General features: G+C 36.9%; 1 protein-coding gene across 7 annotated transcripts in view; it reads right to left on the reverse strand.

Annotated features, from left to right (window-relative positions):
- The window catches only part of EPB41L2 (erythrocyte membrane protein band 4.1 like 2), a 109,082-nt gene that overhangs the window by 43,858 nt on the left and 51,431 nt on the right, over positions 1-13,793 (reverse strand). For all 7 annotated transcript variants that reach the window (XM_031066640.1, XM_031066644.1, XM_031066645.1 and 4 more), the window contains exon 5: positions 3,720-3,826. In XM_031066640.1, coding sequence (XP_030922500.1) covers positions 3,720-3,826 — 107 coding nt within the window. The remainder of the gene's footprint in view (positions 1-3,719; positions 3,827-13,793) is intronic.

Raw genomic sequence — 13,793 nt, forward strand, 5'->3', positions numbered from 1 at the left:
GCACCCAAAGTCCATCTTCTCTCAGGAAGACAAAAATGCTAGTCTAGTTTCACAGATCTGTGTGAATTAGGAGGATGTGGAACTCTGTTTCTGCAGTAGTGCAAATCTTTAACATAGATTACCCCTGCTTCAGAGAATGTGCCTCCTATGAATATGGACCAACACACCAAGCTGTCTGTTGTAAATGAGCTTGGTCCAAGTAGATTTCATCACCAGTGCACCATGTGTACATTAAATGAATACTATTTACAAATTAAAACCAAACCCTCATTTTTATAATTTATTACAATTGTAATGTTTAAAAAAGACAATAATTTCACATTTATTGCTTTGTCTGGGATTTCTACTTTTCCATAGATATTATAATTTTTCCATAGAAGGCAAAGTCCATAACATTTTTACAAAGGAAGAGTTAGAAAGCACTTCTACAAAATCCTGGATACCATTTATAATGCTTAAGTCAGGCTTCTTGTTATAAGACCATTGACATGGAAAGGCCTTGGAAGACAACATAAGTCTTCAAATAATTTATAAACTGAGATGCACTTCAGCTACAGCTATCATCCTAGGTTTTCAGTTTTGGCAAGGAATCCACTATGAAATTAACCACAGCCATATTCTTGCAACTACAATAACTGAAAGTATCTTAAATCCTTACATTTTAGACACAGCATCAACTAAATAAATAGAGGATATGGCATGGAATAACTACAACAGAAAAAAAGGATTTCTGAGTACATAATACTTTCAGTGCTTCATCTTTTATCACTACAAAGCAGGAGAAAAGAACATACAACACAGACTATGCTGCAAGATGATAAGAATAATCCCTTCTTTACACAAGTTATAGAGTCCATTTTCTGATTTTTCCAAGCCTGAAATAAGCTTATTGGAAGCACACGTAGCCACCAACTTTCCTCACTGCTCCGTCAAATAAAATCAGATGCATATATTCAATTTACAGGCACAATTACAGGGGCGGGGTTTTTGTTTGCATCTGTGCCTTTTGTCATGGATAAAAACAAACACCACAAAAGAATCTACCCAAAATTAGAGCTCTTAATGAAGAATAGACAGGTCTGTCTTTCAAAACAAAAGACAAAGTGTATACACATTACTTTGCTCCAGTAGGCTGAAATCTATTTGTTTAATTTGTGAATGGTAAGGTTATAGATGAGACAAAGTAATGTATTGTCAAAGAACAAAATGTTCTCTACCAGTACAAAAGTATTTTGTACAAATCCAGAAAAGCAGCATTTCCAGCTGGCACCCAAAACATAAGAGCAGAAGCTTTCTAACACTTCTGCAGACCGATTACAATGTGAATGGAGCATTCATGAACTTCTGAGGGTGCAATGCAATGAAATCTCTAACTAAACTTCAGCCTAATAAATTTAACATTTGCAAAAAATGAAAGAAATCATTAATTACTAATTTGGCCTAAACAGTTTTAAAGTGTGTATTAAAGCTAACAAAAATTATTCTGATTGGAAGCCATAACCTCTCTCCCAGCTGCACAGAACACCCATGGAGAAGAGTTAATGGGACTGCTCCTCCAATGGTACCCCGATGGTGCATTGGGGAGCAGCTCTAATTCAACAGAGTGCCTGGCATTCAGTTGCCACACGCCACAGCTGCCGCTGCATTCAACAGCTGGCTCATCAATGGGTGGCTGTGATGAGTGCACAAGAATGGGAAAAACACATCATTCAGCATTTAGTACTGACTGGCCTGGAGGTCAGGGATTTGTGGCATTTTAATCTAAAAAGGTAACAGTCATAACAGAAAAAAAAAAGATCTGGTAACAAATTAAGAAGTAACTCAATACAGAGGTGAACAAAAAAGAGGGCCCTAAATCCAGTAAAAGTCCTGAGAAAGTAGGAAATGTGAAACAAATTTGCTAGGAAAGAGGTTTTTTTTAAGTTTCTCCAAATAACACTAGAAATGTTTTTGCATGAAGAAGACAAAATCCAACAACTCTGGTTGTTTAGTCTTCATAACAAAAAGAACCACATTTCTCCAGAAATTTTTAAATAAAAGCCTGCTGCTGTCCATAACTCAGGTGAGAAGTGATCTATTCTACTTTTGAATAGGGACCCCATTATCAGATATTTCTCAATTTATGTAAATACCTCTTAATTTATATAAATACTTATGAGTGCTGCTACAGTACCACCTTCACACTCAATGGATAAGGAATTCAAGGACTCATTCACACTGAAAGAGATCTCTGGACATAACTGGTTCAAGACATAACTGTGTTTCAAGAGCCAGTTTTGAATTAGCTCAGTTTGTCCGGGTTCATATCCAGTCAAGTTTTTAGTACCTCCAAGGAAAAAGGCATATAAAAAAACAGATGGGGTGTTTTCAAGAGTGGACCTCAGTTTCTCTATTCCAATGACTGAAGAATACCAAGAAAGTCTTAGTCTAACTAGAGGAAAGAAAAAAAAGGAGGAGAAAAAAAAAAGACATAACCCTACACCAATTCAGACTTTTTTGCTCAATTTTCAAAAAACCTGAAGCTCCCTAGTTTATCTCCTGGGATCTACTCAGTGGGCTACTTTCTGGTACAGATCAAGGATCCCAGGTCTAGTATTAGACCTTTTCTCTCTTGCCAGAGATCAGACTGCTGTTTATGTTATTTTGTTGTGCATATACAGTACAGTTTTTCAATAGTGAGAAGCACAAATAAAGCAACAAGTGAAAATAACAGGTAAGATTGTGATATTAGTTAGAAGATCAACAGAGATGCTCTTCATCGTTACACCAAAGAAGTTCTTATGTCTGGAAATGGTTTAGAAATCAAGAACAAAAATTAAATATCTAAATAATACTATAACAAGCTCATTTTGTATACAGGGATTTTTAATATAGAGTAATTAAGTATTTTGTTCAATACTGCACAGAAACCTTTGCACCAAAGCAACTAACTCTAGAAAAAAGCTTTACAGGAATGGAAGTTGCTAGAAATTCAGATCTATTCAGATCAGGAAATTACACTAAAAATTTTTTAAAATACTGTTAAGAGGAAGATGACAGAAAAAAGCAATTACTTTTAGATGCAGTATGATGTAATGATGCTTTTACTACAAACACAGATTAAAAAGGAATACAATTTTTCCAGCTTCACGTTGTAATTATTCATCTGATTTTTTCTGAAGAAAAAATGAAAACACATAAATCTTTAGCTCATGGAGGAAGCAACAGGCAGCCCAGTGTAAACCTATAATGTTAAGATGTTAAAAAGATAACTTGGGTTTTGGTAATTAATGGAGCACTCACCACTGACTGATTTAAGATTTTCCTCAGCTGAGCAATCTAGATATGCTCAACCATCCAACAAAAAAGCAAGTGCAAAAGAAGATGGAAGTTACCAAATGGCATTTAAGAAATCCTTTCAAATGCAGTCATCTCAAATGCCATTCCTTTGTAAAATGAGCATTCAATACCAGTGATGGACCAGCTTCAGCCTCTTTACAAAGGCCAAAAATTTTCTTTAAAACTTAAAAATAAAGGAACTCAAAGGCCTAGTCATAACAGACTTATGGGCCAGATTCCTTTCATGTTCACAAACAAAGCATTCTTACACATCTATGAGAAAAGGCAGCAAAATTTACTCAAGTGTTTGAAATGGCAAACATTTAATAGAATATACCTCACTGAACTATTGAAGTGAGTGGCAGTGATGAAAAACAAACAAAACCCTCATACAGGCTTACCTTCTGCTCTGAATTCTCATAAAACAACAGCCCAAAATAGTCCTTTTCCAGTAAATTGAGGTGCTCACATACTTTATCAAACAGCACTTGTCCTCTTGCTCTTTTCTGAGAAGTGAGAGGGTAGGAAAAGAAGGAAAAAATAAGGAAAAATAAGAAAAAAAGAGACAATTAAGATAAGTAAATCAGTAAGGTCCTTAATTCCAGATACTGTTATTCAAAGACATTATTCAGGAAAATTTAAAATATACATACAGCAGATTATAAAACTGTTAGAAACATAAGAACACAAAGACTGTTCACCATATTTCAAATCTATACATAGCATTGAAGAAAAAAAAAAGGGAAATTTCAATGTTTTTTTCAATATATCAAAAAACCCCGAAACAATAACAACATAAGTACACAAGGAAAATTCAGTACCTGAAAAATTTATATTTTTTGCACTATTAAGTGTCACTAAATAGTCTTGGTTTTTCTGGATCTTTATTTTTTAAATAGCAGAAGGCTTCTTTATCTGAGCTGTATTATCTTCTAAAAATTAATATAGTTTCTACAATGTTACCTTCAGCATTTTTATCATTTTGGTATACATCTCAGTGACTTATGAATCCCATTATATGAATGTACTGAAAAATAAAGCGTGTTATCTTCAAAAGACAAAAAGAACAAGTAGACCACTAAGAGTTGATGTTCAGACCAGCAGAAGCAGCCTGCAAGTAGAAGCTGAACATAATGCAACATGTCTAGCTGTCTACATACTGCAGTGGTTTGTTTTGAAGGGCAGAAAATAAGATGGCTGCTTTCTATCCATGTATTTCTGGAATCTCAGTACCCAAAAAATTCATTAGATAAAGAACAAGAAATCTTCAAGAAGTTATTTTCCCTAAAAATATTATACTTGAAAGCCAGTAACAAAGGAAAAAAACCTGAAGGTTTTGTTTGGGGTTAGCTTACGTATTATAGTCCGTTGCTTTATAAATATAGTAACTGAAGACTGATCATCATTTTACCATATTCTTAAAAAGCATTTTAAAATGGCCACTTTCAAGCTCACTTGGTGAGCTCAGTATTACAAGAGCTTAAGCAAATGGCAGTCAGTCCTGAAGTTTGATCTGTTCTTCTTGTGATGTTGCCAGCAGCCTTCCAGTCATCTAAAGGGAGCTTAAGAGAGAAGGGAAGGAAAGGGCACGTAGTGACAGGACAAGGGGCAATGGCTTTAAAGAGAGTAGGTGCAGATTAGGTATTAGGAAAAAATCCTTTACTGTGAGGGTGGTGAGGCACTGCAACAGGTTGCTCAGTGAAGCTGTGGATGTCCCATCCCTGGAAATATTCAAGGCCAGGTTGAATGGGGCTCTGAGCAACCTGGTCAGGTGGAAGGTGTCCTGGCCTAAGCAGGGGGTTTAAAAACTAGAAGTTTTTTACAGTACCATTCTAGCATTTTGTGATTCTTGTACCTGAAACTGGGAATGTAAACATTCCATAAGTCTGTAGTGTCAGTAAAGAAAATAGGTCGAGGCTCTACTTCTGTGCATCGGGTTTTAAGGAAAATCTTTGTCTCCTGCTGACAGGAGACAAAGATTTAGAGCAGATGGCTCACACCACATGCTCAGGGGTGGGGAGATGAGGAGTTCTTTCCACAGTTCAAATCTGACCATGACTGGCATGCAGCCTCCAGTTTGAACCAACTCCTTCATGACAGCTCTGCTATTTGTGGCATTTATCATAGAGGCCACAACATGGCCTTTTCAAAGGTCTGCCAGCTTATAGGAATTTTTGCATTTGCTTATCCTACAGATTTCAGTAGATGCCACACACCACTGTCATTCCACAAAAACACCATTGGCAGCCCCTGTGTAGGCCTGGGTGACACTGTGGCCATTGTCCCCACAGACAGTGGTGGAGCACTCCAGGGGCCCCATTCTGGCACTCCCGCAGCTCGGCAAAGGCCAAGAGCGGAGGGAGAGGAGAAAAGAAGGTATGCACTGAGCAAAGAGTGAAGGCATTGTTGATTTATTCCCTAAGAATCCAGAGCTTTATTCAAAATTGCATTGTCCAGCAGCCATTCTACTCAGGAAGATCAGAAAACTTTCACAGAAGCAAAATTATAAAACAACCACATTTAGTAGCCCAAGTAGCAAGGCTAAATCAAGAAAGTAGAAGTCAAGAGTGACTTCTGAAATGGGGAGCAGGGAATTTTAAGTCTCAAAAATTTTAAGATTTTAAGATTTCAAAAAATCTTACTCCTCAGGAAAGATGCCTACTTCCTCTAGGCATCTGAAGTAACCACTTAATTTTCTTGACAGCTTCACCTTCAGTTTAGGAAGAAAAATCACCAATATAGAAAAGTGGTAAATCGAAAGCAGAAAAAATATTAGCAAGAGAGAGTTCAAAGAATCTTAGATGCATGTAATAGGTACCACTTTTTTTCCAAAGTTGATGTGCAGGTCAGTGATCATATCTTGCAAATGCAAGTTTCAGTTATACAAATTTCAGTAAAGGAAATCTATAGATTAGTGCAAAATAATGTACGCTATCATATCAAGACCACATCTAGAATCAGATGCTTTTTTATAAAGTTTATATACTAAAATCCACAGTTAATATCAAGTCTTTGACATCTAGAAACATAAGGCAGGCAAATGTACAGGAAATATATTGCAAGTATAACTGTAAAATATTGCACAGCTTCTTATTAGGAAGTCATAATAAACAAAGAACTTGGATACACTAAGCAGTGTCCATTGTATCTTTAAACATCTTTTTGTCAGTTCATGGTTCTTCCACATAAGGAAAAACACTACCATGTCACAAAGCCCAAGTGTGTGAGTCTACATTCTAGACAGCAGCAAAATGAAAAGACATTATACCATCAGCAACTAGTATTTATAGAGCTCTGTTATGGATTCAAAAGCATAAGAAGCCTCTCACTACTGGTTTTCAGTAGAAGATCCTACTTGCAGAATTGAAAGACTCTGAGTTATTTCATATATATATATGTGTGCATGTGTGTGTATGTATATATATAGAGAGAGTGATATAGAGACAAGGGTTTAAAAATCTAGAAGAATATTTAATTTGCAAAACCAAACTTTTCAAGTGCAATTTCTTTGTAAGCTATTTGGGGACAAGCATTACTACACAGTTTCAATTATAGGATAACATAACTTTTCTGGGAAAACTCATGTTCCTACTAGAATGTCTCTAAACATGAACTGAAGATAACTGTTGTGATACAGTCAGTTCAGAAGCTAGAAATATTTTAATAGAGCAGGACACTCTTAAGAAAGCAGCATCACGGTTTGCACAGTTTGTTACTTTATAAAATGGATTCCATTTAATTTTGTACCACGTGTTTGAGATGTCAACTGATAGTAACAACCAATGTGTAAATTATAATCACTATTCTTATTATATATATGCATACATATATATTTATGCATCCATATATACACACATGTGTTTATAGCACAACAAATATTCCTGTTCCAAAATTATAATGCAGAAATATCAGTAAAAATGTAAGTCCATCCTTGCTTCCACAAAAAGAGGAGCACATTCAACCTAGCTATACCAAGAGAGTGAGAAGTGAGATGTTCACAGAGCCAAGCAGTTTAAAACACAAGAGTAATCAGATCAGCAGTATTCTGTATTGCTGCCAAGTTATGCTTTCTTTTAAGTGAGAACATAAAAAGAACACATGTAACCAAGGTTGTTCTAGTACCAATTTCAAGTCTGTATTTAGACTCTGCAGATGCCACCTCATAATGCAACCACCTCGTAAAACCAGACGTACCATTTTTCTGTCCTTTATGTCCTTTTCAAAAAAAGAGCAAACCAGAGCAAAGCAATTGCAGCTGACATACACAATGGAAATTTTTATGCAACTGGGAGTTAGGATATCATGGATCTGTTTGGCTATATACGAGCTGCCAACTACTGATGCAATATAAACATTCACAGCTACCAGCTCTGTTCAATACATTTATCTATGATAGGGATGCAGGAGTCGAATGTACCATTTGCAAGTTTGCTGGTGATACCCAAGTGGGAGGTGCTACTCACTCCCTTAAGGCATGAGAAACCCTGCAGAGCCATGTGGATAGATCAGAGCATTGGGCAGTCAGTGGCATGAAATTTAGCAAATGCCAGATTCTGTACCTGGGACAGAGTAATGCTGGGCACCAGTATAAACTGGGAGAGGAGTGGCTACAGACCAGCCCTGCAGAAATGGATCTGGGAGTGCTGGTCAGCAGCAGCTCAGTGTGAGCCAGCAGGGAGAGCCTGGGCAGCCAGGAGGGCAAACCCCATCCTGGGATGCATCAAACCCTGTGTTCAACCATTCTGACAAAAGAGGTGATTATCCTGCTGCACTCAGCTTTGGTACAGCCACACTTTGAGTACTGTAAACAGTTCTGGGCCCACAAATTAAGAGGGATGTGAAGGTCCCTGAATATGTCCAGAAGGCAACAACAAAGCTGGGGAAAGGGCTGGAAGGAATGTCCTATGAGGACTGGCTTAGGACTTTGGGCTTGTCTATGTGAGAGAAAAGAAGGCTGAGGGGTGGCCTCATTGCTCCCTACAGCTTCCTGAAGAAGGTGAAGAAGCAGGTGCTGAGCTCTTCTCCATGGGATCAGTGATAGGACACATGGGAACGTGTCAAAGCAGTTCAAAGCTGCACCATGGAAGGTTTAGATGCGACATTAGGAAGCATTTCTTTAGCACAGGGGTGATCAACCAGTGTAATAGTTTCCTAGGAGGTGACTGATGCCCCAAGCATGTCAGTGTTTAAAAGTCATTTGGACATGACCTTTAGGTCAGCCCTTGTGGCATTGGTGCTTCCTTACCCTTAAAGGTTTGGTCATCAGGCAGCTGAACTCCACTGGAGGTCCTTTCCACCTGAAACAATCTATCCTATTCTTTTTCCTTCCTTCTCGTTTCGGTAGCAGTACAGGCAGAGGGAAATCTCAACATTTCTTCCCAGCCCTGCACTAGCAGAAAGGATTGAATGGGCAATCATGTCCCAGCCCAGGCATTGAATGTCTCTGTGTGGGGAGGAGGCATGTACCATCTGATGGGTCTGAGAGATGTGGATTATCTCAAACTTATGTAACCATTTGAAGAAATCTGGGGGGAAAAAAGCCAACAAAAACAAGTACAGTTTTTAATTTTACTGTGTTCATTCAGTTAATCTGTGTTTCCACAGAATGGCAGAATTCCACATATCTCTTCAGAGATCAAACCCTTAGCCGAATGCAGGACATGCTTCCAAACCGAGTGACTTTTTGAAGTGTGCAATACCTATTATTTCCCCAGAGATTTTTTTTTCTTCTTGTCCTCATTTTTAGAAATGATTGAACCATCTCCCTTGGAGAAATGTAATAAAACATTTTATTACACTTGAGACAACAGTACCCCATGAGAGCAAGGGTCCATCTCCAAAGTGACTAACCACAAGTGTCTACAGGCAAGCACAGGAGCAGTACCCAGAAGCTGACTAACTATGAGACTGGTATTTGCCTGAAATGCCAGGAGTTTTTCAGCTCCAAAAAGATTTTCAAAGACACATATTTACAGGAGGAAAAAAGATTGAATTTCATTTTTTCTGAATTGGTTTAAGAGCCAGTGCTCACAGGCATTAACACAACGCAATTCTGTAGCCAAGCCAAGGCTAAAGCATTCCCCAGTTTTGTTTAAAAAAATCAAAACATCCTTTGCAGTCTGGCAAAGGCCAGGCCACAGAAAGGAGAAGCTGGAATATGAACCAGGCAGCCCCTGTTTCCTGAGACCTGAAGAATAAGGATTGGTCAAATGGAAGAGAAGAGGTGTAGGAGATGAGCAACAGCCTGTGTTGCTTTCAAAAGTATGATGCATATCAATGACAAGCATATTTTTTTGGCTGCAAAAAATTGCTGTACTGTGCCTCTTGGCCAGTGACGCATGAAAAGTGCTCTCATGCCTGGCCTGCACTTGTATTTCATGCAGGGAGAACTGAAAAGTGCCAGCTTCTGATGCTGCAGCAAACCAGAGTGCCTTGTACAAACAAGAACCCTGGGGAAAACCAAACCAAGGGAATACAGGAGTTCACTCCTGCTACAAACTTGGAGTGGCAAAGAAAGGCAGAGAGGAAGGGCATGAGTGGCGCCTTGAAGGCACAAAAGCAGCGGGAAAGAACATAGGCAGAATGGCCCAAAGGAGCCCTTGGCAAGGAGCCATGCTCAGTGGTGCAGAGGAAGGCAAAAAATCCCCAAGGACTGAGATGACTTCACTCATAAACATGACTTTCAGTGGTGTCTGTTGAATCTAGACAAATATTTTAAGAATGTGCCAAATTTAACATCATCCCTATTTTCCTTTTTCTAAATAAAAGATGTCATACTTTAAACAGATCACTTAGTGCTTGAATAAACCTAGACTAGACATCTGAGCAGTCAGAAAAAGATTTGCAAATCAAAACTCAGCTACAATTAAACATCTGTTCCATATCAGCTTCATTCAGAGTTTTCTTAATTCAGGGTTAAAGACTGATCTTAATTGTACATTGAGCAAACATATTTTTACTTTGTATTAGCAAACTGTAAGTAACCATAGAGTCTGTGTCAACTCTGATATATTTCACTTGTTCATACGTGCATAAAATACGGTCAGTGCTGGCATCCTTTAAATGCCTTTTGTCATAAATATTTAATTAGACCACTGACTGAATGCAGTAAACAAACCAAATAGGATCTTCATTTGCTTCTAACTACCAATCATTATGCACTTAGCACTTCTTTTTGTTTCTTTGAACTGTGTTATTCTCTCCTAAAACACAGCTTATATTTCAAACAGAAAATCTAAACCAGTCTTTACTGCAGACCCCAAATTCAGTGACAGAATTTCTTCACATCTCTCTACAAAACCACAGAATTGGAGGAAAAAGGCAAATTTATTTCCTCCACAAAATCGAGAGATACATGTAGTTCACAGTAACATATTAGTAATTTACACCTCCCATAGAGATCAATTATCAGGAAAGAAGAAGGTCAAAATTACATCATTTGCACTGTGCTAAAAAAATTAAAATTGCTCCTAAAAATTAAGTCTTAAATATTCCAATAGTCTGCACATTCAAGCTATTAAAACTCAACTGCCATCTCAAATATTACACTATTGAATCATGAACTAAGGTTATTTTATCCTTCAATATGGTTCTGTCATTTCAAGCTAGCACAAATGTTCAGTCACAGTCTTTGGTAAATACCACTCCTTAGCTTTCATCCTCAGTACCTTGAGAACTGTCTGTGATAAACTTACAGGCTGTTATTCCTTTAACTCTCTTTAAAGTAATGAAAGGTAACCGAAAGTTTTTTAACAATTCACAGCCTGTGAAAGTTGTTTTAAGTCATGCTCCTCCAGAAATATTCAACAATAGCTTCTTCCTCTTTCCATCTCTCCAGGTATTCACATATTACTCTGAAGATTCTGAGGCTAAGTAGGTGTTATCTTTAAGAGTTACAATAGTTTTAAGCTTAAAATAATTCAATTAATTGCTCATGTTCTATGAATGCATATATTGTGTACATGTAACTCCTGTTGTTCAGTAAAGTACTTGTATGCAATATTATTTTGTGATTTATTTCAGAAGGCTCCTTTAAAGCAACAGAGCCCAGAAAATCAATCTATTTTATTAATATGGAACCTACGGACTTCAGGAACTAAAATACTAAAGTTAAAGGAATTTAATATAACATTGTAACGGAGGATATTTTTGCTGCCTTATAAAACTTCACAGGTTCCAAAATTACAATATAAAGCAAGTTTGAAGAGTGGCTTGTATAAATGTTTCTAACACTATTCCCACTCAAATTTTAATTCCCCAGAGCAAGCAGCCAAGATGCAGACCACATTTTATCAACCATGCAAGATTACAATCGGCATCTCTGCACTGGTGAACTGAATGCAGTTCATTTCTGGGAAAGATCAAAAACCACAAAACACTACAGTGAGAATTTCAAATTACGAAGAACTGAAGAACAGGTTTCACCTAGTACAAGGTTTAGCTTTCACGTCATGGACTTCTCCAGACAACAGTGGAGTACCTTAGCTGTTGTATCTACACTGGCATTCAGACAAGGATATTTGGAGAAGCTATACTCCAGAAAGATTACAGACCAGGTCCTTCAAATCTGCATCTTCAAAAGTAATGAAACTACAAAGACGGGTGAGAAGTAAGAAGAAATAATCACAAAAGAAACTGAAATACCTGTTCAAACAGTTCCACAGATAAAGAATTACTGACTTTAAGTTCAAACTGTCAAGTTCACATTACTCAAAGATCTACTAAGGCAAAATAAAGAGTTCTCAGGGAAAGAATAGATGACTCTCAGAGGTGATAAATTAATTTACAAAGCAACATCAAAAAGACAAATATCTGAGACTTGCTTTATACTGAAATCTAAAGATAACTATGTCAGGCATGCCTGAGGCAATGTGAAAGACATGCAAAAACAAGCCAGAAGAAATAACTCCACTGTCAAATAACACTAGGTGGCTGCAAAGAAGACCTTAAAGTAATTACCAATACATAAAACCCAAGTGGCAAAGAAACAAGAAAGGTTCAAATGTACCTGTACTCCTACAGCAATATTTAATGACAAATTCTGAACTATGGAAGAACAGCATCAAATTACAGTCGTTTGCAAAGATGTTTTAATATCCTATTAAAAACATGCTAATTCACCAGGAGTGAACTTTCCTTTTTTCCCCACAATTTCATATATAAGTATACTATCTCACCATCTTAAAGCTATAGTCTTTCCAAATGAGCACCTCCCACCCATTTCTATTCTGTACCAATCACCACAGGAATTCACTTTCAGAATATTTTGTCACAGAAACCAGCTTTTGTTCACTCTGATATATTTCTCAATGCAACTTGTATGTCACATATACTTCTTTTTTCCAAAAGGTGCTTTAACTCAATACAGATTTCAAGAAAATGCCACACTAGGCAGCAGTTACATCAATTTCATATTAACTAGACTTTAAATTGTAAAAAATCCCTTTTTTATTAACATAAGAGATGCTAATTTTGCAGATGTACCTAATCCATCCAAAATAAACTGATCTAGTTTCAGTTAGAAAAAAAAAATGCACATACATGCAAAATCTTAGTGCTATAATTGAGTTTTTAACTGGATTTTTTTCTTAAATAGTACATGTATATTCCATTTCTTACATATATTTGCACCAAAAACTCCCATCTGAAAATTCCAGAGTACAAAAACAAACCAAAAAGGTGACACGATCTAAGATTTCTTTATGGAAAACCTACTTCCACCTGTGTCCTTTTCAGCTGACAATAATGCAGCATTAACCTCTTGCTTACAGGGGATCTTGCCATACCAAGACAAAAAGATTCTTGAGAATATAAAGATTATTATTACACAAACCAACCTGTGGTAGCCAGGACAGAAAACAAGTATGTCAACAGACACAAATTTGTTTCAGCCACATTATAATCACAGGGCTTCACCAATTCACTTAAATTAATCCCTCTGCCTATCTCAGCTTTATACTACAGAACTTAAATGTTTAAGAATACAGCTGAACTCGAGTCACAGCAAGTTAGGATATCCACTTGTCACTTGGTACATATTATATTTCTAGAAATGTTTAGTGAAGCATGGAGAACCTGGTTCAGAACAACCTCTATAAAGCTTTTGCTGCCTAGTCTAAATCTCAGAGATGATACATTTAAAAAAAAACTAATTCCAGATGAACTGTCATTAAACACCAACCTTAAGCAAAAACTGTAGCTTCTTTTCTAATACAACTGTTATACATATTCTGTAAAAGCTCACCAATAGTTTCCTGAATTGAAATATCAATTTTTTAAGCTTGAAAAAAAATCTATTTCAGTCATCTTTGAGAAATCATTCTAATTTACTATGTACCAAATGTTACTTTGCAAAATAAGAAATAAAATCAGCTTCAGTGTTGGAGGGGAATGGAAAGTGGGGGAGGGGGTGGTTGTATATGGGTAAAAACTGGGTTTTGTACAAAACATTATATGAAAAAATGTTTCCTTCTTTC

The sequence above is a fragment of the Geospiza fortis genome, unplaced genomic scaffold (genome assembly GCF_000277835.1).
Source record: "Geospiza fortis unplaced genomic scaffold, GeoFor_1.0 scaffold98, whole genome shotgun sequence".
NCBI classification, from domain to species: Eukaryota; Metazoa; Chordata; class Aves; order Passeriformes; family Thraupidae; genus Geospiza; species Geospiza fortis.